This window comes from Squalius cephalus, assembly GCF_949319135.1.
Source record: "Squalius cephalus genome assembly, chromosome: 21".
NCBI classification, from domain to species: Eukaryota; Metazoa; Chordata; class Actinopteri; order Cypriniformes; family Leuciscidae; genus Squalius; species Squalius cephalus.
In genome coordinates this window covers 11,780,073-11,806,617 of record NC_137142.1, presented here as the reverse complement: position 1 = coordinate 11,806,617, position 26,545 = coordinate 11,780,073, and the positions used below count along the sequence as shown (strand labels likewise).

Below are 26,545 nucleotides of genomic sequence, written 5' to 3'. Positions count from 1 at the left end.
CGCTAGAGTTCTTACTAGATCAAGAAAATATGATCATATAACACCAATTTTATCATCACTACATTGGTTACCTATAAAGTTCCGTATTAATTACAAGGTATTGCTACTGACTTATAAAGCCCTAAACGGCTTAGCTCCAGTTTATTTAACGGATCTTCTATCGCCCTATAATCCATCGCGCTCTTTAAGATCACTAAATTTGAGGCTTTTGGTCATACCTAGGATATCCAGATCAACCAAAGGAGGGAGAGCATTTTCACATTTAGCTCCAAAACTCTGGAATAGTCTTCCTGATACTGTTCGTTGCTCAGACTCGCTCTCCCAGTTTAAAACTAGATTAAAGACGCATCTCTTCAGCCAGGCATTCATATAATACTTTTAATCTTACAGTTAAATCCGGTCTCTAGTTCATAGACGCCAGAGGAGATCTGGCCCCCGACTGAGCCTGGGTTCTCCCAAGGTTTTTTTTTTTCTTCATCAGGTCACCTGATGGAGTTTTTTCGGTTCCTTGCCACTGTTGCCTTTGGCTTGCTCAGTTGGGGATATTTAATTTAATTAATCAATCAACAATACTATTGATCAGCATTACCAAACGTGGACGTTTTCCACTAGAAACAAACATTGATGTATTTTAATTTAACACTGTGAAGCTGCTTTGATACAATCTGTATTGTGAAAAGCGCTATATAAATAAACTTGACTTGACTTGACTATAGCACGAATAAGAGCAGAGATAGCAGCAATAACCCCCCTTAGGGTAAACATAACCAACATGAATGTATTGCAGATATCATTAATTCAAGATTTTAAAGTACAACATAATTCGTGAATTTATTCTGATTCAAGGGGAATCAGAATGCCAAGTCCTGACTGACGAGAGGAGGAGCTGGGGATGGAGGAGGGTAATTAGCTCCTGAGCAACGCGATAGCTGCTGGTAATACTGAAGGAGCTTATATATGAATACAGTGATAGGCGTCGTACTCCTATAGGTAGATGTAGATCAGCTGAGAGTCAGCTGATGCGAGCTTGACTAACGTGACCTGCCAGAATTGACGCTACGTTTAATTTATGTTACAAAAAAAGATTTTTTAGCTGTAATGCATCTACATATATGTTCATTATTTATTTTTTAATATCCTAGCCAATTAAAACATCAAAACTTCTACATGAACTAGTCTGTCATACTAATCAAAGTTGGTTGCTGGTCGATTAGTCACCCATTGTGATCCATCCCTTTGTTGAAAGCTACAGGTGTTACCAAGTCTCTCAATCTAAAATCCAAAACAGACAGCAGCTGGATTACTATGAGAGAGACATTATGATTCTTTTTATTGTCTTTCAATCCCCCATTGTGAACGACTTCAGTCACTTGCCACTTCTTTCAAAGGAGACATCTGAGTTTTGTGTACAAAAGATCTCTTTTCAAAATCAAGACCATTGAACGCTAATTCCCATTCTCTGACTTTTCAGGCGTTGAAGCAGATTTCACATAAAGAGATTAGATAACACACACTCACACTCACACACACACACACACTGCAGCGTACATCTGGAATGCATGACTCAGCACTTTCAATACTAAACATGAGCTGGCAGAAAGAAAAGAACATGTCTGTTTTTCTTACATTCAATACAGAAACACACAGAGTAAAAGAGGCAGAAAAGCTCCCTGAGCAGGGTTTGTCCATCATTTAAAAATTTCAGATTAAGTGAACTGAGAAAGTTTACCAGCCAGATCATGTTAACTTATTTTATAAAAAAAAAAAAAAATGTTTATTAGTTTCCACACATCTGTTTCTGTTCTCCTTGATTATGTTCCATGTGCATTTAAGCCTTGATTTCTTTCTGTTCAGTGTCCGGTCTCGTCAATGTTGATGTGGTTGAGTTAGGTTCTTCTCCTGCGATCTTCTGAGTGTTCTGGTTTTGGATTTATTAGAGACTGTTTTTGTTAGACAGGCTTTTGCAAATTCACTTTCTGACAGTAGGTGGCAGAAATACAACTCATCGTAACAAAAAATAATTATGGCAACCAAATGTTAGTGTTAGTCTGAACAAACACTTACACAGCACTTTGTGTAAACAGGCCTTCAATTGCAGTGTCAAAATCTCACGGCATCTGTCACTGAATTGTGAATTTATTTTTAGTGATTTTATGTGAGAAATATTACACATACTTGTCATCACATGGAGAAAAAAAAAAAAACCTTTAGGTTACCTACATAAATATCTGTTATTTTCCTGAGTAAAAAATTCCTGATTTGAAGGTCGCAGCAAATGTTTTATTGTTTGCATGATTTTTAAATGTGATATTGCCATTCCTAATAAAGCTACAAGCCAACTGGTGAGTAACATCAACAGCCAGTTTTGACTAGCACTTGGTGGGTGTTAATTTTGGACTGTCTGTGCACTGAATGCAAATGACTGTCTGCGGTATTGATTATTACGCAGTTGTACGGAGCACTGCCATGCAGTAATGATGAGCACAGGCAGATTCAGAGCTGTGATGGCTATATTTCTCATTGTGGTATGACCTGATTGAAAGATCATCATGATGGACTGTGAACTGCTGTCTTTGTCCGACTCCAGTGTGACTCACTTGCACTTGTGTCTCCAGCCCGTCTCCGGTCGGGTGTCTTAGTACTCAGCGTGTGTGAATGTGTGTGTGTGTGTGTGTGTGTGTGTGTGTGTGTGTGTGTGTGTGTGTGTGTGTGTTTTTGTGAGGGCTGCTGATGTTAAGCAGGACTGACGCAAGGCAGTCAGCCAGCCAGCCTCCTTAAACACACACACACACACACACACACACACACACACACACACGCACACACACAGCTACTTCTGTGGAACTCTGCAACTTTTGCCTTCATATTGACATTTGGATATTTTTGCTTTAGTTTCTTTTTCCTAAAACAATTACTTTCTCATTTTTTCATTTGATGTTAAAAAAAATGTTCCCAGAGAATAACTGTTGCTTTGAGGTTGCTCTTTCAAACAGTTCCAGTTGTGTTTGGAGACACCTAATAATTGCTTTATTATTTTTTGTATAATACACTCAAAAACATATTTAGGCCTAAATTTAAAGGGCTCATGAAATGGAAAATCAAAATGTTCTTGATATTTACACATGTAAGAGATCACTCTACGATAAACACAAACGGCAAGTTTTAGAACTCAAAACTAACAGTTTTAAAATATAAATATCATTTTCAACTCTTCTGAAACACCCAGATTTGAATTCTAGAGAATCCTAATGTCAACTCATGTCTGTCCATCAGTCACAAGAGCGATAGTGCTGTTGGATAAAGATGTCGAGTAAGACCGTCAAACTCACTGACTCACTGTCAGTGGATGTAAAGAAACTGCAACTCCAAAAAGTTTGTATAGCATTCCTAAAGATCTGAGCATTACAAATGCATGGCTGAAGTTGACTTTTAATGACATGCCTGAATGACTGAAAGATAAAGTTTTTGTTTGTTCTGCACATTTCAGAACAGACTGTTTTGTGAATTATTCTCAACATGCAGCCGGTTTCTCTTTTCTTTTATTGGAAGATACAGCAATGCCTTTTTGTCCTCTGAGGCAACACAGGTAAGTACATTTCTTTTTCATTTTACAGTGTGTTTGCAATAAACATCAAACCAGTGTTTAACTCTATGAAGACATCAAGTGTATCATTGGTTGAGTGTGGCTAATAAAATCGTTACATACCCAGATCAGAAATATTTACTTTAAATTGGTTTAATTTGTTTATTATGTGAGTTGATTATATTTTATTATGGTTTATGTTACCATTGTTATTATTAACACTTCAGTGTGTAGCTTGTGTTTTACTGTCGTCGTCTTTTAAGAAATTTGTTAACAGTAATCCGTATATTGTCAGCGTGTGGTTTTGCGACATGCACATAGACGAAGGAATTTCTAAACACAACAGTCTTTATTCTCAAACTAAACACTCAGGAGATCACTGCAGACAGGAATAAGTAATGTAAACCACATAAAGAAAACAAGAAACGACAAGGGACTGAACTAAACTTGGGGTATGAATGCACTGGGCAAAAAAAGGAACTAAACTAGACACAGGTGACAGCAATATGTAACTATAGAAACAAATGAGGATATAATCTGTAACCAAGGAAGTTTAGTTTCCGCTCCTGGCTCGGGAATGGCCTGATCAGCTGGACAGACATGGTGGCCGGTTTTGGCTCTGTGAAGGACCTACCGTCCAGGCAGGTATGCCTTGAACTGCTTGTTGAGGCTGCTACAAAAGGAGCGGTCGGGATACTGTGCAAGTCACGCCAGGTCTAAAAAATTCCAATTGTGGTCCTTGAAGAATTATCTCTTGATCAATAAGGAGGAGTTGAACTGCACTTAAAAGGATAGTTCACCCAAAAATGAAAATTAGCCCATGATTTACTCTCCCTGAAGCCATCCTAAGTGTATATGACATTGAATGGCAGTGAATGGCTGTCTGTCTTTTGAAGTCCATCAAAGCGCATCTATTCTTGATTTATCTATTCTTTATTCTTGATCTATTCGATTAAAGTGCTCGACACGGCTCTCCGGGGGTAAATAAAGGCCTTCTGAAGTGAAGTGATGTGATGTGTTTGAGTAAGAAAAATATCCATATTTAAAGGTGCCCTAGAATGTGAAATTGAATTGAAGTTCAGTACATGGACATGACATACAGTGAGTCTCAAACACCATAGTTTTCTCTTTCTTATTTAAATCTCGTTTTTGAAAAACACCTCTGAAAAACAGGCGAATCTCCACATAACACCGACTGTGACGCAACAGTCGGGATCATTAATATGTACGCCTCCAAAAATTTGCATATGCCAGCCCATGCTCAGTGCCAGGCGAAACTGCGCAGCCGAATCATCGGAAGTTCTGCAGGTGAAGAAACAAGCAGGAGGAGGATCATAGGGAAAATGGCAGATCTATCTATAATCTATCTATCTATCTATAATCGGATACCGCTACAGTTTAATTCGAAGTTGTTAGTTTGCTCTGTCCATTTCACTGTTTTTCTAACCTGGAACAATATCAAGCAGCCAGGCTTCTCTCGGCGTCTCAAACGGACGAAGGGGGCAATTTCAACTAACGTTATATTCCCGCAAGCGGTAAGTAGTGATTTTATTAACGATAATTTACACTGTGTTATCTAGATCCAGCGCGATATTGTTTTTTCCTCAAGAGACATCGTGGCTTGCAAACGAGCGAACGAAGCATGGCAGTTGCTCAGTGTTTGGATGTACAAATGAACACAAAAATATTTTTTTAGCTCCTTCATCCGAGCCTCTGGAGAACCAGTGGGTTATGTGAATTTCTGATGTGTAATTGTTCAAGTTCAGACAGATAATCTTTCTCTCAAAGTCGTTCAACACTGTTTATGCATCAGTAAATCGCGTTGCAGTGATAAGATCTTCATTCACACGATCAACAGGCTGTCATCTGCTCAATGCTCATCACTGCAACCTTTTATGTGATGGGAATAGATCTAAATACTTAAACAAACTTCTCATGATTCGTTAATCCCGATAGCTGTAATAGTAAAAACGTATAAAAGCTGTAATAGTAAAAGTTTTCCAGATAGCTCTACATGTAATGCCAGATATTTCATATGCAAGCATGTCAGCCAATCACAGCAGTGGGCGTTTACATTGAAGTCTCACAGCAGACACGCCCCTTCAAACAGAGTGTTCAAATCAGAGGATGAAATCAGGCTAGGAAATATGCCTTTTATTTCTAAATTATAACAAATTTTGATCTAAAAAACATACTAACATTATAAGGGCACCCCAGGAAACATTATAAAATAATAAAATAATCCATTCTACGGCACCTTTAAAACTCGACTAAATTAACTAGCTTCCGGCAGACGGCCGAACTAAACTGGCGGTATAAATACATAGGGCAAACAAAAGAACTGAACTAGGACAGCGGAGAGAATCATCGGGACAGCACTTCTTTCCATCCATGACACTGCTTGCAGACGCTGCCTGACCAGGGCTCAGTCAATTTCAAAGGACCCCTTCCACCCCAACCATGGACTGTTCTCCCGGCTGCCCTCTGACAAGAGGTTCAGCAGCTTCAAATGCAGAACATCCAGATTCTACAACAGTAGCCGTGTTTCCATTACCCTTCAAATTGCGCAAATTGAAATTGTGAATTGAAAATACGCCCAATGGAAACACGTTAATTTCGCAAAAACTCCCATTTATAGCAAAAAAGTTTTTACGCTCGCATGAGGTGGTTTTTCAGGCAATTCGAAAAAGGAATATTTCGCAAAACTGCAATGGAAACAGTTTTTGCGCATTTACAGGTCACCTGACTTAGAAGGCGCGGTGTGTTTGGACAGAATACGAGACAGAGTTCTTTATTAAATTCATATAAGACAAAAGAATGACAGAAATACTGGATTCTAAACCTCAAAGAAATGCCACAATCAAGACCTCGGAGCAGAAATGAGTGAGAAAAACCCAGAAACACCTCATATGTGCCGCTCACAGTATAAGGGTCTTTCCTTGCCATTAATGCTTGGATAACATGCCTATGTTTCCTTCCATTAATAATAATAATGTCTAGTGTGGTAGGCTATGTGGCTGTGATATATATAAACTTAACAATGTCCGTTGCCATGATTTTTGGAATGACTTATCGCGATGTTCATATTGGCCATTTATCTGTTTTTTTTTTTTACTGCAATACATCCTGCTGCTATAGATATGTGCACTAGTCATAATTGTTTCATAATTGTTCATTTTATATTGCATATATTTTTATATTGTTCATACTTATATTTATATTGTCTTTTTATGCCTTGCAATGAAATTTCACGCAACTGTATATTGTAAAATGTGCAGTTGAATGACAATAAAGTCTGTCTAAGTCTAAGTCTAAGTCTAACTAGACACAGGTGATAGCTATACATAACTAATTGAGATGCACGGATCAGCTCTAATGTCACCCGAATCTGCTGTTAAAATTAAATCATCCACCCGCCACCCATACAAATCAATAATTTCTCTAATTTAGTTTTACACAGATAGTGAAAATGAGTAAGAACAGGTAAGAAACAGGTAAGATTAATGTAATAGTACAAATTAAATATTCCTTGTTCCACAGCTGGCCATATTTTAAAGTCCCCCTGTGGTGAAAATCAAGCTTTTAATGTAATTCATATGCTTATGTGGTGGTTTTAATATGCTTTCAGACAAACCATGTGCAAATTCATCAGTCAACACTATTGCTGAGTATTTTCTCCTTAAAACTGCAGTGAACCAAAGACAGTCTCAAAAACGCGGTTTGAAATCGCTGGTGTTTCTGACGTCACAAACTACCTTGTGACCAATTATGTCAATATGTGATCGTCAACGAGTGGATCTCTCAGCAGGGCTAATTTGAATGTTCATTGGACCGCGTATACTAAATGAGGCAAGGATGTAGAGTTACATTCAAGCTATTTTAAGGCATGAAGACATTTTTTTCAAGGAAAAACGTTATGGGATAAAATTACTACAGGGGGACTTCAACCATTTTTTTCAAAATAAACAGAATAATGCTGTGAGATTTCAGCAAAATTAGATTATTTAAATAAAATTAAATGCATACAAATAGTTAATAATAAACTTAAACTGTTACACAATAAACAAATACATAAATTTGACATTTAAATCTAATATTCTCTATTTGCTCCATACGTGGCAAGTATTTGAGCCAGTCTGGATCTCTCCATGAACGACCTCCATGAAATCCACTCTGATGCACCTGTGTCTCTTGGCCAAACAGAACAGCACCACTCCGCATGTGTGTGTCTAGTTCAGAGCTGTGTGATCTTCAAAAGCTTCTACAACATTAGGGATTAGCCTGACCACTAGGTTTTGTTCTCCTGTCGTTACTGATTTATCAGCTGCCAAGTCTCCGTGGTCGTGCTAATGAGACTGCAGGCCAGCGGCTCAAAAGAACAACTTTTAGTTGAGTACTAACACTGTAGTTCTTAACTAGTGTTGCTTCAGGACCCAGGTTTTACACTGCACACCAAGTGGCCATGCAATATAGTACCAACAAATTGTATAATACAAAATAAAACAAAAGTGCCCTTAATTTTTTTTATATTACCTGCATATATTAACTGTACATACAACATACAAAAATATTAATATAACACAGACTACATGGGGAATCTAATATTTTTGTTTCAAATATAATGCAAAAGCATGGACAATGAGGAAACCAGAGGAAGGGAGGAGCCCAGTGGAGCGGAAGGTCGAAACGCAGCCTGGAGACCCGGAAGTCTGTGGTGGAAGCTGAGTGACGACCGATCGAGATTGATCCGGAGGGACGAGGGAGCCCAGAGGAATCCAAGGGCAGATGGGGAACGGTGAAGACGAGGGAACGCAGAGCCGGGCGGACAGGCCGACCTGGAGACATGGGCCTGGTTACCCAAGTGCAGGGGAGGCAGAGCCGAGGAGCTGGACCACTCCAGCGGAGCCGACAGATCCAGGGGATTAGACGTACCCAGGGGAAGGGATGGGACCAGGAAGTTGGGATGGGAACATTGGAAGAGGTCCGCTGAGATGGACTGGGCAGCTTGCATCGACTCCGGGACTACGATGGTAACCAGCACCGGCTCCAGGACAGACTCGGTGTAAGTCTCCGGCTCGCAAGATGTTAGGGGGAAGCTGGTGTGTTGGAGCATCCATCCCAAATACTCCAGCAGATTCCTCTGTTCGGGGAGGAAGAGTAGGCACGATGCTGGTCTATGGCTTATTCTATTTCTTTCTTTGTCGTTCGGTTCTTTTGTTACAGATATGGTCTGCAGCACGCACAGCGATAGAGTTAACAAACAAAGTCTTTATTCCAAGTAATAAACGCAGTACATATCCAGGAAAACAGACAAAAATGCAAACCACATAAACTGAAATGAGAACCGACAAGGGACTGAACAAAACAGGGAGTTCAAATACAAGACGAACCAAAAGGCTGTGCACAAAACAGAGTGAAACATAAGAGGGTTGGGCTTAAGCTTTGAATGTTTAAATATAGTTTAAGTGGAGCAAATTGTAACACTCCTAATGCACGTCTAATTTTTACACAAGATGCTTTTCATTTTTGTAGCTGATTGTGACCAAATACCTTTTGGTTTTTATCAGCCCTGCAAAAAAAATATGGCCTATGCAAGAGTACATTCTGTTAACTGCTTAATGCTTAATACACTAAAGGAGGCTGTACGGTACCAACTGCTCCAGGGGGGACAAAATGCCACTAGGTGGAACAAACTGTAATTTGCACTACTGTCTGTTCAAAATAAATGAAAAGAACACTTTAGACTGGCTAAACCCAGCCCGATCTGCCGGCGATTTGATTTTGCCCAGCAGCTCAGGCTGGAAACCTGTACATTCTTCTATCCTGCTTCCGTTACAAATCTGCAGGGACCAATCACAAACTGGCTTATCCATCTGGCACGCTATTGGTGGGTTAAACCAATCCAATTGCTTTTAACCTCTCGACGATGCTCAATGGCTTCTTTAGTTTAGCAAACAAATTGCTCGAGTGGGTGTAAATACTACTCACTTTCATGTTTTTTTTTTGCACAACCTGTAAAAATCACTCGATGCCATTTCTGCTAACAGCTGGTCAATGTTACAAACCAACACGTTTTTTGATACGTTTTCTGCCTGGAGTTTTCACTGCAAAGTACGTCACCCGGACCGTTAGTATTATTGGTTGAAGGACTATCCAATTGCGTACAGAGTCATTTGAACTATCCCCGTTGATCACATAGTTAATAGTTAATTGAGAGAATTTGACCCTAAACTAAAGTGTGACCATTTTTTTTATTGTACCGAACTCGTATCTAACCATGACCCCAAAACTGAGGTATGTGACTTCTGCATACCATTGCACACCTACAAAATAAGAGTCCACGTCCGTCTTTCACTTTCTTTTTTCTCCAACCCTTTTAACAGTGTTGTATTTCTACTTATCGTGCTATCCTAACTCTGCATGATTATAGGGTTAGTTGCAATTTATTATTTGCATTTAGCTTTGTTTTCCATGTCTGTGACCCTATTATAATAAACATGTAAGTTAGTTGTAAGCCATTTTTGGGCCATGACCCATAAACTGAAAACCACTGCAATAACATGTCGATATGCACATTTGAACACTGGCAAGCCACTTCCAAAAAAGCAAATGCACCAAGAGAGGGGTTTTACATGTTCACACTTGCTTTGTTTGACAAAAACATTCACAAACACTCCACACAGTTGCTGAAGACAAGTTCCACTTGTCCTAAAGCATTTGAAGTTTTCTAAAAATGCAGAGTAAAAAAGTAACCTGGCATCTGGCTTAATAAAGTCTTCATCAAATAATTTATTAACACGTATGAAGACCCTTAGAGACTCACACAAAGAACTACAATCAGACCCGAAGAGGCATTTCTCCCAATTACAGTTCCAAGGAAAAGAAAGCCTGTGTTTTTGGAAGAGAAAACAAAAAGCACAGATTGCTTGTGTTTTCAAAAGTCTCTATTTTATTCAGGTCTTTAGATATGGCTAGGGTTCCTATCTTATGGTCCACTGGGGAAAAATCACATGTCTGATTGCTTCTCAACAAGCAGCATACTGTAATATAAAGCATCATTCATGTCCGTAGCATAAACAGTGCATGACAACTTATGTACCAGAGTTTAAAACGCAGTGTTTGAGGATTAGAAGAAACTTGATGCTAAACACAGATAAAAGAGTGCAGAACGTTCTGTGTTCCGATCACTCAGACCACTTTCAGTGGTTTTGGGCAGTGGTCAAAAAGGCACATGGCCATATCACATTTGTAGCACGAACATTAAAGCACATGACTACACTGAAGTAGCAGCTCCTCATGTAACATCACATGAAATCATTATGGCAAAACAGACCTTTTAAAATGTTTTGACTAGGTAGGTACATAACACAAAAAAATATATATATATATTTTAAAGAATGTTTAAGAATTTTGTAAAACGGCCCTGAAATGCAAAATCGCCAGGGTCAAATTCAGTCTCCGCAGCAACGTCTAAAGTTGATGACAATTCTGAATTTGGGATCAAAAATTCTCATAGTTCTGTGTTGTTAACACACTTTAAACTTGCTTGAAAGGTTTGATTTCAACAGAAATCAATGATCAACTTCAGTGTTTTAACAGATTCACGTGCCAAACCCTCAATCAACAACATAACAACAATATATGGACCCGCACATAGTCTGAAATGGCAAAAGTACCATTACCTGGTCACTTGGCTGGAAAATGCAAATTTCAGCTCATCGGCCAAACAAACAGTTTATTTTATCTTATGCTTGACTAAGATATATTTTAGCTAGATGCCAATGAAAAATGTTGAGACATGTTAAGATGTTGAGAAAATGTTGAGAAAATTGAGACATTTCTAGTTGACGGTGTTTTTTAAACGTGTTTTCAAGTCACTTGCACATGCAGTTTTGTACGCGCACCATCCGCATGGACACAAAAATTGGGCTGCATGCGAACAGTTGTGCGCAGACGTCCAAGGACCCTCCGGATGACGAAAATTATATCACGTAGACAGTCACATTCAGTCCTGGAAAGCGGACGGCCGAAGTATACTTTGGCCTTCACACTGGACCAACCGTGTAAACTTCTGTTCACTTCAGTGCAGTGCTGAACATGAAGGATGCCTTGAGATCAATTTTCAACAACCCAAACCATAAGGGACAAAACCCAAAATCAGTCAAGCCGCCTGTCCATCTGATCAGAAGAACCAATGCCGATATGGAGCTGACGTACGCACAGATCAGATTTACACTTGTAAACTGCAGAATGGCAGTTTGCAAAACAGATTGGCATCTGCAAAATGTATGATGCACAACACACTTCAAAGGCCTATTAACCATGACATTCATGTTTTGTGTCCTTTCTTCAATATCTATTGTAGTTGATCATCAATATCTTTAACATCAGACCAGACTCTGAACTACAAATCTGCAACTGCTGATAAACACATCGTCTCTGCCACTCTTTGATGAGTAATCCAACTTTCATGAAAACGAAATGTTAAGTACGCACTTCCTGATGCAAACCGCGATTAAACGCAATGAAATATGAGTCACGTAGACTGTTTCCCAGTAAAATGAATAAGTGTCCAATTAAAACAGTCTGAAACAGATTGAGAGTGACACAGAAACAAAACACACACTTTTTTTTTTACCTGTTCCTTAAAAGACGCAACTAATGCAAAGTTGCAGCTAAGGCTCAAAATATACTTAATTTTTCTGCGTACACTAGCGTATGTGTACAGTGTGCGTGACAGATTTCTTCATCCATATAGTAAACACATACTATAGGCTATATGAATTATTTGCAATTAATTGTTCCACAAGATGGCAACACTGGTCTGGGCTACAGTTTTCCCCCTGGCCATTGTTTCATGGTAGAAAAAAAAAGGAAGATACTGAGGAAGAGACTACTGGAGACTGCAACAATAATAGATGGCCGCGTTGACAGCTGAACCCTGAAGTGCATGTTGTACGCATTTGATAACATTTGACACATGCTCAAGTTTCATTTTTGTCCAGTGTTTGCGCCATTTCTCTCCAAAATGTATGTGATATAAAGAGTCCATTCTCATTTAAACTAGAGTTTTGTGTATCTCTTAACCCCCATCACACAAGCGCTTGTCAAAGTGCAAGTCTATTGTTGTTGCGCTCTCTAATAGTTTGTTTTTGTTGTTCCATCCTGGCTAAAAAAAAAATCAAGAACAAACCTACATGAACTCAATGGTCCAGGCTAGTTTATGTCGGATAGAGCTGGTATAGTGCTGGTCTAACTGCTGGACCAGAGCATAGTCATGCTGATCTCAAGCAAAACCAATCTGGTGTAGCTGGTCTACCAGCACTCACGCTTCCCATGCTGGGGACCAGAAAACCAACAACCAGCATCCCATGCTAGTCTCAGCATGCAAAACATAGCTTATAGTGGTGACCAGTAATGCTGGATATTTCACCAGGGCTCTCTTCCATTTCTTTTTCGACTGTGAAACAAAGGGTTGGGCCAGTATTGCCACTTTGTGGACAAATTCAAGGTGCATGTGCAAGCTGAGAGTGCAGAGTATGTGTGATGCATGTACAGTACGCACATACTGCTGATAATGAAAATTTACATTGTAAAACTTAAAGAGTACAAGTAAAAAACAAAGTATACGTTGGGCTAAAGCAGTTAGCTTGCTAACCAAGGGCTAATTTAAAAAAAAAAAAAAATGAAGGAAAATGTTTAATTTAACCATGTTAATCTATTGTGGGACTCGCATAACACCAGAGTTACTGTCATTTACATGAATAGGAATGCTAATGGTTGACTCTTTCCAGATTTATTAAACCTTTTTGGGTTATGCTAGCTATGATACTTGATAAGCATCTTATCTCAGGGATAACCATTCAAAATACAACAAATGCCTTTCCAAAACATGACAATTGCTTGCCTCTCTTCGTATGACTATTCCTGGAGAAATTCCTGGCTAACAGTTTTGCAAACTGTGCCATTCCACCACTGATGGTGCGGACACAAGGTCTGTGTAGACACAAGGAGATGTTTGATATGCAGCATCTATATCAGTGTGAGAGGCAAGTGATCATATGTTCTGCCTCCAGGAGCAGGAGTTGAGCCGAGAGGATGAAGGAGCTCTTGAAGTAGGCCATCTCTGATGTGTATCCAGGGGTATGATAGGAGTTTGGCCGTTGCAAGTGTTCGCGATAGAGGCACATCTGGGAGGTTATCTGGGTGGAATCACTGCCACACTGGATCTGGGTCCAATGGTCGCGCAACAGTGTTGTTGTTGTTTTTTTCTAAATCCAGCTACACTAGAGGCAACATCAAGATCAGAAAGATGCAGCTCTTCATATGATTTCCAGAAAGAGCAGCTGCACAGACTCTGCAGAAGTCTGCATTTCAAACAATTGGCATATGTTAATAGAACTATGCCATTTTCAGCTCTGAGTTTTGTTTTCAGCTTTGTTATTTTATTTAAAAATAAATGCATCTCGAAGGCCTGATGCCACATACATTGTGTCTGTCACTATCACTTTATTACTTTTTATTTCAAACGTCCAGTGAGTATTTACTGTATCAGACAGTGTATTTATAAGAAATCTTGTATTAGGTATAATGGTTAACAGGGATATGTTTCAAGCAATCTTTAAATGACAGGTAATGCGATCACAGAAAGTTTACAAGGATGTCTTACCTTCACTGGATGATCCAGACAAGTCAATAATGACAAAGACCTTCCCCTCTGGCTCCAAGTCTATCTGTAAGGACCATCCAAAAAAGAAAATTATGTTTCAGCAGGAAAGCAAAGGAACATCTTCAATAATCTTCACTGGCCTATTTTTAAGAGTCAAATTCATGTTCTAGAGTAAACACATTTTCTGAAAAAGCAGACTGGATCTTTATAACAATAATAAGTGTTACAATTTCTCCCAATAATTTCCCAACACTTACAAATAAGTAAAAACTAGGAATTTATCACAAAGAATCCAACTATATTAGCAATACCAGAATATTTTTTATTTATTAATTTATTTATTTTTGCTTGCTTATATATCATCTATATTTTTAAACCAAAACCTTTGTTGAGAAAGTTGAATATATGCTAAATTGCATATAAATATGTTTTAGCAGTTTATTACTAAATTATTTAACAAAATACATTGTTTTTGGCTAACATCCACCATGTTGGAAATGTGTGTGTTTCATGCCATTTGAACCAAGTGGATTTTGAATTTTTATGGATTTTTTCCATAAAACAAAAATGCATGATGATCACACAATCAAATTCAGATGTAATTATGTTGTATTCAAAAAAAAATAATACATCCATGTGCATCCTATACATACAATAAATTAGTGTCAATGATTTCATGCTTCATTAGGTTTGCACACCACCTGTGAAAGCCTTACTTATCAGTAATGATACTAATGGAAATAAACAAGCACACATGGCCAGGATTAGCCGAATAAATGCTGAGTATGTGGCACCAGCAGAGGAAACAGCACAGTCTCTAAGTGAACATGAGCCCTGTGAGGGTTGTGTTGAGGCTGAAATGACTGATATTAGGCCCAGTTCTCCTCTCAGCAGCTAATGACAGCATAACGGCTGTTCCATCAAAACCAGATTAAAGCAGGAAATGGAGGGAGGATGTGGGGATGAGTGGAGAGATTTGTACATGCTATGAGAGTAAAGTGAGAGAGAGAGAGAGAAAGTGAGAGAGAGAGAGAGAGACAATGAGGATGTGTGTGGGAGTTGGGTTAGAGGCGAGCCGTATCATGTTAGTGCAGTCAACACAGGTTTTACACAGGATGCACCAGTGCAAAGAAAAAAAAACCCGTTGCAAGCGCACGCACACGCAAAAATTCACACTCCCAATACCAAAAGTGCCGGTGGTATCAAAAGTGGAATAGCTGAGATTCTTAAATATTCACAATATCACATACATTATCATGGCGAAACAGATCTCATGAGACAAAACTTGTCATTAGCAGGCAGAATACACATCTATTACAGTTCAAAAAGTTTGGGATAGTCAGCAATATTATTTTAATGTTTTTTAAAGAAGTCGCTTATGCTCACCAAGCCATTTATTTGATCAAAATACAGCAAAACAGTAATACTGTGAAATAGTATAACAATTCAAAATAATTGTTTTCTATTGTAATATATTTTAAAATGCGATTTATTCCTGTGCTTGTCAGGATTATGTTATAGTCTGTTTAGTTTTCATTGTGTTTTGGTTTCGGTTTACCTGTTCCTGTTTTGCCTGAGTTCTGTTTGCTACTCAAGGTACTTTTACACGACACCGATGTACTAATGTTTTTCCTTCAAGTTTTCCTTCAAGGTTGTCAAACCGATCCCCGTTTACACGGAGACAATAACAGTATAGTTTTTAAAAACTTTCACTTTGAAAACTGTTTTCAAAAGTTTGTATTTTCAAGCACCCAAACTGCTGTTGTCGTTTTCCGTTTTAGTTGGAAACTGAGTCGTGTAAACGGCCCCTTATTCCCTTAGTTACTGATTATGTTCACCTGTTGTTCATTGCGTTTCCTCGTTATCTCCGTATATTTAAGGGGCTGTTTACACGACACGGTTTTCAACTAATAACGAAAAAAAATGTATGCGTTTTGGCCGTTCATTTACACGACAACAGCGTTTTTGGTGCCTGAAAACGCAAACTTTTGAAAACAGGTTTCAAAGCGCATGTTTTTTTAAATGGTCTCAATGAAAACAACAAAAACGCAAATCCCTGAAGACGATGACGTCATGTACATGCATATTACGTTTTCAGTCTATAGTCTAATGGCCTGGCAGCAGAATTCCGCGTTTTAAGTCGTTTTCGCGAATCCGTGTGAATTGGGGTCATTTTGACAGTGGTGTCGAACTCAAAACTCAAAGGAAAAACTTATCCGTTTTAAGCATATAGTTGTTTTGTAAACGTACCCTAAGTCTTCAGTTTCCTCTGTTTATTGTTCCGTGTTATCTTTATGTGGTCGTTATTTTCTCTCAGTGTTATCTGCTGTGCATTTTCTGAATTTTCAGCATCATTACTCCAGTCTTCAGTGTCACATGATGCTTCAGAAATCATTCTAATATGCTGATGTGCTGCTCAAGAAACATTTCTTATTATTAATGTTGAAAAGTTGTTCTGCTTTACATTTTTGTAGAAAACGCTACATTTTTCAGTATTCTTTAATGAATAGAAAGTTCAAAAGAACAGCATTTATTTGAAATATAAATATTTTGTATTATAAATGTCTTTACTGTCACTTTTGATAAATGTAATATATCCTTGCTGAATAAAAATATTAATTTCTTAAAAAAAAAATATATATATATATATATATATATATATATATATATATATATATATATATATATACAGTATATCTCATGGTAATGTAAGTAAACTTGTTTTGATGAATTGGTTCAAACTACTAATTTCATTATTGATTTGCATCATCACTCAAAAATGTTCACAAAACTGAAAAATATTAAAAAATTTTAGTGAAAATTATGTGACCAAATTTTGTTGTGTATGAACTCATTGCTATTTTAACGAAAATATGCCTTGATTTTTTTTAACTAGATTGTAACATTGTAACCATTTTGAATTGAATGGATGTACAGTATGGTAGATACAATGATTTCCCTCCAATTGGGAAGGGGGATAAAATGATTTTGCAAATCATCAATTTATATTTAAAACAAATAAAATTAAAATTAAAATCACAATTTATAGCTAAATTGTCCAGTAACTTTCATCTGCTAACTAAATAGATAAATAAGCCCTTCCACTCTAATTTGGTACAAGAGTAGATGATGCATATCCATGAACCTTTATTAATCAACATCAAGATTTTAATAAAAGTAGTTACTTTTATTCAGCACTGGAACTACAAAAGAAAATGAATGTAAAAAAAAAAAATCTACATTGAAAAAAAATCTAGAATTTTTTCAGCATTTTTATTAATCTATTTGTCTTCACTGGTTTATTTTTGAATAACCCTGTGCTGTGACAAATGCATTAAATGTTCAGCAAGCGATTTCTGAGAAACGCTGTTGAAAGCGGATTGGATTGAGCACCACAACACAAACCAAGTTTGGTTTGATTTCAAGTATCAACAAATTTCTCAGAAATTGCTTACTGCACCTTTAAAAGTACCATAAATATTCAATTGAATTCCCTAGCTTCTCATTTAGGGTATGTTTACATGACAACTAAAAACAACCATTTTTCCTTAGCTTTTTTGCGTACAGAAGACAACGTTGTCAAAACGATCCCAGCTGTATTACGCTGCCAGGCCAGAACACGTCATTTTACAATTAAACAGTTATTAACAAATTTTACGATAACGGAATCGTTTTCCAAAACGTGCACTTCAAAATCCAGCTTTCAAAAGTTTGCGTTTTCATGGCCACAAAACACTGTTGTCGTGTAAATGAACGGCAAAAAACGGTTTTAGTTGAAACCGGTGTCGTGTAAACGGCCCCTTAATATGAGAACACAGAAATCATAAAACACAAATCATCAAATTGTTTAAAGTAATTATATAATAGTATATAATATCAAGCCGCAGGACATTTCTGCTTCCCAAAAGTATTTTATATCAACTGCCCAAAAGCTGTTTGCAGAATTGATGAATATTCAAATCAAACTTTAATTTTTCAAAGCATAACTTGTCTTTGAATGCCCTGAGGCTGCTGTGGGGTTTCTTCACTCCTTGCATGATAGAGGATGAATGAATCAGGATTTTACGAAATCCATACTGGAGGCTCTCCAGATCATTCATGATGCGGTGATTTACTGGTCTTTAGAATGCTTGCTATAATGTTTGTTATCCCAAATGACCTTGTGACCTTCTCCCTGCCTCCCACTTCCTGTGATGTCATGCTGAAGCTGATCTCTGACTGCTTTTTGTCTTGCAGGTGTGACGACACAATAAATATAGCAGCTAGCTGTAGCAGGAAAGGAGAATGAGTGAATGTTTAATATATATAAATATTGTGTGTGTGTTTTGCACACATGTGTCTATGTGCAAGCATGTCCACAAGGGTGTGGAAGTAAATATTTGCATTTAGACCAGTCTTTATATGTGCTGCTGAGTAAATGGGACATCTGCACATTACATAAATGCAGGTCAAGAAATATACGCTTGATAATAAATAAGAAGCAATGTTGACTTTTTTTAGATGCATGAGACGAGAGGTATAAGTGATTAGATCAACAGATGTCATACAAGTTTTAAAGATGTAAATCTTGTTAGTTATTCCCTCCAATCAGAATTAAGGTCATATACCTATAAAAATATATATTTTTAATTATTTCACAGCTTTGAATTTCCTTTTGGTTGAAAATGTCTCGATTGATTTAATTGGCAGTCTGTTTTTTTTGTGTGTGTGTGTGTGTCCTCAATATCACTGTCCAACCTGTTTGAAGTCTTTAAAACCTTAAAAGGGTTAGTTCACCCAAAAATGAAAATTGTCATAATTTACTCTCATGTTTTTCCAAAGCCATAAGACTTTCGTTCATCTTCAGAACACAAATGAAGATCTTTTGATGAAATCTGAAAGCTTTCTGTTCCTCCATTGACCGCTACACAACTGACACTTTGACGCTTCAAAAAGTTCATAAAGAGATCGTAAAACTAATCCAAATGAATTGAGTGGTTTAGTTAAAATTTTCAGAAGAGACCCGATCGTGATGTTGTTGCTATGATGTAAACAAAGGGCAAAGCTGTGCCTCCGCTAGCCTGATAACTAACATTACAGTCTTGATGTAGTGTTTACTATAGAGTTTATAAGCTCTTTTTTAAGGGTGTTCAAAGAAAATGTGAAAAATTAGCCCTTAGAAAATCTGCCCTTAGAAAATTAGCAACAGATTTTTCGTATTTCGGAAGTAAGGGCTTCCTTGAAACAGGACGACACATTGTATTAGGGGAGAGAGGTGCTGTAATAATGTAAAACATATGTAAAAAATTATTTACATACGTTATTATGTTATGATTTACATATGTACATATGCCCCCGCCCCCAAACACACAAAATGTAAGACTTTGTTAAATGGCATAATGGGGGGGGGGGGACTGTTAATATGCCAAGTTCCTTTTCTAAATACAAAAGAACAAAAAATCTACAATAAAAAAGAACAAATCAGCTTATAATTTAAGGTGAAAACCTGTAAACTATTCCCAGAATTCCCTCCACTTTACATTTGAAGCTATTTCCTTTAAATAAATATGTTTTGCTAAATAGTTTTTGTTAACAGTTAAATACATTTGGGTTATATTCTGTTGTTTAATGAATGTTTATTGCATTATTTAAGTGTCGTGTGTTAACATGATGGTATTTTGTTTTTGTGTGAATGACTGTGCACCTTCTGGATACTAGTATATACTTCAGCTTGTGAAAAAGCTGTTTGTTATAACCTTTGATTTGTACTGTATTTTTTGCTGAATTATTCAGGCAACCACAGCTGCCAGGTTTTTTTTAAAGTGATGAAATTTAATGGGGTCCAAAATAACTTTTGAAAATTAAGTTAAATTATATTGAAATTGTTCACTGAGCAGCTTTGTGTTCCACATGAAAGAAAGTCATACAGGTTTGGAATAAACTAAATAAATGATGACAGAGGGCACATTTTTAGCCGAATTACTCCTTAATTAACTGTATGAATTTAGGAAATATTTTGTAACATTGATTGTGGCTGTTTTTACTCAACAATTTAAGGTTTCATTTGCATATATTTGGGTGATGTTTGTTCCACCAGATATATTTAACAGAGAAACCGTGCCAACTCCAGTCTGTCCTATTGCAGCAGAGGAACTGTGTGAGGTGGAGACGTGACGTGTGTGTTTGACACCATCCAGATGTTCCCTTATTACATATACAGTAAATATTTTTTAGTACACAAATGTAAACATTTCTATCAGCTTATTTTTGACACACAGTGACGCATGCAAACACGCACACACCAAAATGAAATTGCTCAGCTAGATTCAATTCAGGCACTTTCATCTCATCTGCCTCCACATGGCCACATGCAATATGTTTAGGTACATAAACTCCTAAAAAAATCTCTTTGTCTCACTCATTTCTCCTTGACAGCAAAGTGACTGAAAAGAGAGCAAATTGAGACTTTTTCTTAAATCTCCGTTTCTCTGAATTGACCCTGGTAACGTCATATGTTTTCTCTAGAGTGGCAGACGCACTTAGATACATATATCTATCTATCTATCTATCTATCTATCTATCTATTTATCTATATATATATATATATATATATATATTAGGGGTGCAACGGTACAGATAGCCCACGGTACGGTCCGTACCTCGGTTTTTGGGCCACGGTCTCGGTTCGGTTTCGGTACATGTTTTGTGTAGAAAGAGACTGCTATTTCATCCTAAAAATATGTTTTATTGTTCTTATGAGCATAAACAGAATGTCACAGTAGGAAGAACATCAATGTATGGAATAAATTAACACTCAAAATATTCAAGTGGATCCCAATTCCAAACCTTGATAACTGGTATATGAAGTGATCAATGTGAAAGAAAAAGTGCATTTTTATCTTTAACAAACATAAATTAGCTTGTGCTTTGAATAAAAAAAAGCAGAGCAAAATAATATAATAAAAAAAATACTGCATTCAGGATACAAAGTGCAATGTTATTTACTCATCCACTATTGAGAGATTCTTGTGCAAAAAGATGAGTCTATCAACACTGTCTGGTGCAAGGCGAGACCGGTTGGCACTAACAATGTCCCCAGCAGTGGAGAAAATTCTCTCAACTTTTCAGAATGCCGCAAGCAAACCGTAGGTCACGTGAAAAGAACCAACCAGAGCGCAGCTGATGGTTGCTTTAGCAACGACAGACGCCTCCGGAGCGCAACCGCCCTAGCGCTTTGGAAAAAGGAAAACACGGCGCGCCTAGCGTTTTCTACGCGTTTTTAGGCGCGATATGTGAACGGCGCCTAAAGCAAAAACTAAAAGGATCAGCGCGAACTCAATGGCAAAACCGAAGTACCGCGGGACACGAGGGTAGATTGTCCCGTGCAGGGCTGACCGAACGGTCCGGGATTTTACCGTGTACCGTTGCATCCCTAATATATATACACTCACCTAAAGGATTATTAGGAACACCTGTTCAATTACTCATTAATGCAATTATCTAATCAACCAATCACATGGCAGTTGCTTCAATGCATTTAGGAGTGTGGTCCTGGTCAAGACAATCTCCTGAACTCCAAACTGAATGTCAGAATGGGAAAGAAAGGTGATTTAAGCAATTTTGAGCGTGGCATGGTTGTTGGTGCCAGACGGGCCGGTCTGAGTATTTCACAATCTGCTCAGTTACTGGGATTTTCACGCACAACCATTTCTAGGGTTTACAAAGAATGGTGTGAAAAGGGAAAAACATCCAGTATGCGGCAGTCCTGTGGGCGAAAATGCCTTGTTGATGCTAGAGGTCAGAGGAGAATGGGCCGACTGATTCAAGCTGATAGAAGAGCAACTTTGACTGAAATAACCACTCGTTACAACCGAGGTATGCAGCAAAGCATTTGTGAAGCCACAACACGCACAACCTTGAGGCGGATGGGCTACAACAGCAGAAGACCCCACCGGGTACCACTCATCTCCACTACAAATAGGAAAAAGAGGCTACAATTTGCACAAGCTCACCAAAATTGGACAGTTGAAGACTGGAAAAATGTTGCCTGGTCTGATGAGTCTCGATTTCTGTTGAGACATTCAGATGGTAGAGGCATAATTTGGCGTAAACAGAATGAGAACATGGATCCATCATGCCTTGTTACCACTGTGCAGGCTGGTGGTGGTGGTGTAATGGTGTGGGGGATGTTTTCTTGGCACACTTTAGGCCCCTTAGTGCCAATTGGGCATCGTTTAAATGCCACAGCCTACCTGAGCATTGTTTCTGACCATGTCCATCCCTTTATGTCCACCATGTACCCATCCTCTGATGGCTACTTCCAGCAGGATAATGCACCATGTCACAAAGCTCGAATCATTTCAAATTGGTTTCTTGAACATGACAATGAGTTCACTGTACTAAAATGGCCCCCACAGTCACCAGATCTCAACCCAATAGAGCATCTTTGGGATGTGGTGGAACAGGAGCTTCGTGCCCTGGATGTGCATCCCACAAATCTCCATCAACTGCAAGATGCTATCCTATCAATATGGGCCAACATTTCTAAAGAATGCTTTCAGCACCTTGTTGAATCAATGCCACGTAGAATTAAGGCAGTTCTGAAGGCGAAAGGGGGTCAAACACAGTATTAGTATGGTGTTCCTAATAATCCTTTAGGTGAGTGTATATATACATATATATATATTTTTATTTTATTTTTTTTTTTAATTTTTTTTTTTCTTCAAGGTTTGCCCTTGGAAACTATTTCAAGGTTTGCGTTCTCGAGCCGCAGGCACTGTTGTTGGCGCGGTGAGGGTTTTCTGTTAGAATGGTGTCGTGTTAGCGGCCCCTAAGTTAATAACTAATGATCTTCGCAATGGAAGTGAATCAATCAAAACTAACTTTAGCTGGACAATAACTTTATTCTAGAGCTGCTGTAATGCCAAAACAGTCTCTTTTACTTTAATTTCCTATTATCTCTGTAAAGCTGCTTTGAAACAATCTATATTGTTAAAAGCGCTATATAAATGAAGTTGACTTGACTTGACTATTGTAATAGGTCTATACTTTTTTGACCCACTTAGGCTGTTTACACCTGTATTAAGATGCATTTTGGTCGATCGGATCACAAGTGGACGACTCTAAATACAGGTGTAAACGGGGTCTAAAACATTTTGAGCTTGTCTACTTTCGATCACTTCCAGTGACTTGATCACTTGTTTTTAAAATATGGTTAAAGTATACTGCTGAATGTAACTGGCAAGCAGTTATGGTAAAACTAAAACATGCTTTAATTTCATTTCTATTGAAATTTGTATGTAATGCATTTAAATCTATTTGTAATTATTTAAAGTTGCAATTAAGTACATATAAAATATATACATTTTAAATGTAATATTGAATAACACACTACAGTTAAAATTATTATGCTTTACATGTGATTTATTATTTTAGTCAACACATCAAAATAGGTGTACTTTCTTAAAAAGCACAACAAAAGATTATTAAAACATAAGGATATGATTAAGGTAAAACTTAATTTGACATTATTAATAAAAAGTGCAGTGTTTGTGTTGTTTTAAGTAAAGAAAGTGTGCTCTCTTTAAGTATAATTAAATGGTCTTTATTTCAGTAATATTATATTATCCGCAAGTACAGTTTAAAAAAAATTATATATACTTTTAAGATTTGAAGTACACTATAAGTGTACATTCAATAAAATAAAGCACACTTCTTTTTCAAAAGGGATTACACAGTACTGTGTGTGTGTGTGTGTGTGTGTGTGTGTGTGTGTGTGTGTGTGTGTGTGTGTGTGTGTGTGTGTGTGTGTGTGTGTGTGTGTGTGTGTCTGTGTGTGCATGTGGACTGATAATGGACATAACATAGAAACAAAGAGGGTGTTTATTTCATCTCTGTCAATCATTAATAAAGAGACAGCTGGAGGAACGGTCACTCTGGCCTCGACCCTAGACACACAACCTCTGACCATGTGTCAGACTCGACCTCCTCCCTCCAGTTCTCTGAGCCTTCATATTCAAAAATAAATATCACACTTAAAGGTGAAGTATTTAATGTTATACTTACAGTTTACAATGCTGACCGATGACAGACAGGGATGGAAATACATTTTTGCAAACCAACACACTGTTGTGTAGGGGTTAGGGCTGCACGATTAACTGTTTTTGCTACGAAAATAGTTCCAAATAAAGCCACAGCAGAACTGTTTTGCATCTTCAAGCAACAGGCAGCTGTGTTTTGTTACTGTATAAATCAGATTGAAAAACTGATTCAATGACTCATTCTTTAAGACAGTCAATAGGCTTGATCGACTTGAAGCGGCTCTGCACAGACCGATCGGGGTATCACATCCAAGAACCACGAGAGCGATTAGAGAGCAGAATGACTGAATCATGAATGAATCAGCCGTTTGAACGAATCGGATGAATGAGTGACTCAATGTTTGCATCCGAAATCACATACTTTCCTACTATATAGTAGGTGAAAACTAGCCTGACGTCGTCATACTCAGATTCTAGTCAGAATATGAGTCTGATACTGCTCCATTGGGCTGTGATTTCACGGTGTTTCAACCGAACCAGGAAGGAAAATGCCTCTGCACTCAATTGGATAGACTTACAACCAATCAGAGCAACGGAGTAAGTGACGTATGTTCTTCATTCATCTTTCCGATCGACAAATGCCTTGATCGCGGTTCTCTGTTCCTCTTTTAAAATTAATGAGCTGTCGATATGTTCTATAACAGTAATGTGGCGGAATCTACACATCTCAGTTCTCAAGCGCCAGTCATCTTTGTTGTAAACGAATTCAACCCAAGCGCTCTTTGGTGATGTGAATGATTATGTTACCGTTGATCATCTGTCCATCATCGTATAAAGCCCGCCCTGACAATTTGATTGGTCCTAACAGCTCTGGTTCGAGCATAGTTGCTCCACAACGGATCAAGTCCAGAACGAACTTCCCGACCTCAAATGTTGTGGGCGGGGCTAAATTCGTCTGGCATCCAGGCTAGGTGAAAACATTATGTGACAAAAGAATTTTTTTACTCATTAAAGTGTAGGCAAAAATACCCGTGCAACCTATACTTCTGGCGAGATTGGCATACGGTGGGCACTTTACTATCCTATGAGGCCACAGGAGAGGTTTTGTCAATGGCAGTGACGTTGGTAGGTCACGTGATAATGACAGCATGGCGAATGTACAGTAGTATTTCCAGATTACATTCATACTATATAGTACCTACTCAAGATGTGATTTTGGACACAGCCAATGACTTGCCGCCACCTACTGGCAGTTTCAGTTTCACATTTAAGTTAATTTTTCAAAACGTATTTTATATTTCAAAATTCAATGTTTAAAACATAAATCTCAAATGCAACTGTACCTGTAGGTTAAATAGAGTATGTCATAGATCAAAATATCTAAAAAGGCAGCTTCTATGCCACCTCTGCATTGCTAAGAGATTTTTTCGTTACGGATTTAATTTGATTGGTAACTGCTCTATAGTGTCTTTTAATTCTAATTGAATTTATTGATTAAAAGTAGGATTCTGACATAAAAGATGACGCATACATTTAATCAGGTTAAAAAAAATGGCCTCATAAATTTTAAAATGCCCATAAACGATAAAAATCTATTTAAACGTCACTGCTGTGAACTACCCGCACAGAATATGAAGAATATCAAAAGCTTTGGGAGTCAGCTGTCCACGGCAGTCCTAAACCTGTAGGTACCAATAACACACTAAGCAAAATATTGTCTTAATTATCATTATCTTGATATCCTTCAAGATATCCTTTTCCTCAGTATCGCACACCCTTACTGTTGTGTAGACGTGACGTGAGGAAAGAACATGGAGAATAATGAAAGATGAAAAGAGAGAAAGCAAGCGCAGGTGAAAGAGGACAGCTGTCCAGGCAGAACACAGGAGCATGTTGTGTTTTATCTCTCTGATGACAGTGTGTTTAGCCGCTTGCGGAGTGTGTGTTCATATGAGGGGTGACGCACACCAGATCCCTCAAGCTAATTGAGACTCCACTGAAACACAAACATACGCATAAACCTGGACAGAGAGAAATAATATCCCTGCGATAACTAAATATTTTCATTTTCAAGTCTCTAAATACAAAACGTATTTATGCAGCAGCTAAATGTCCACAGTGTTTGTTTCAGGGCCTTTAGCATCGATCATAAGAACGGCTGAAATATTTGGGTTTCAATTGGGTAATAAACAGGTTTAATGCTGCCAAGTTATGATTGATTGTAGTTAAGAGATGAACGCCGTGTTTATCGTGTTAACTGGTGAAAGTATTTTC

The 26,545-nt window shown here is 37.8% G+C and overlaps 1 protein-coding gene across 3 annotated transcripts in view; it reads right to left on the bottom strand.

The window, feature by feature from the left end:
- Window positions 1–26,545, bottom strand: part of prkceb (protein kinase C, epsilon b) — a 100,988-nt gene that overhangs the window by 57,827 nt on the left and 16,616 nt on the right. For all 3 annotated transcript variants that reach the window (XM_079855037.1, XM_079855038.1, XM_079855039.1), the window contains exon 2: window positions 14,253–14,316. In XM_079855037.1, coding sequence (XP_079711163.1) covers window positions 14,253–14,316 — 64 coding nt within the window. The remainder of the gene's footprint in view (window positions 1–14,252; window positions 14,317–26,545) is intronic.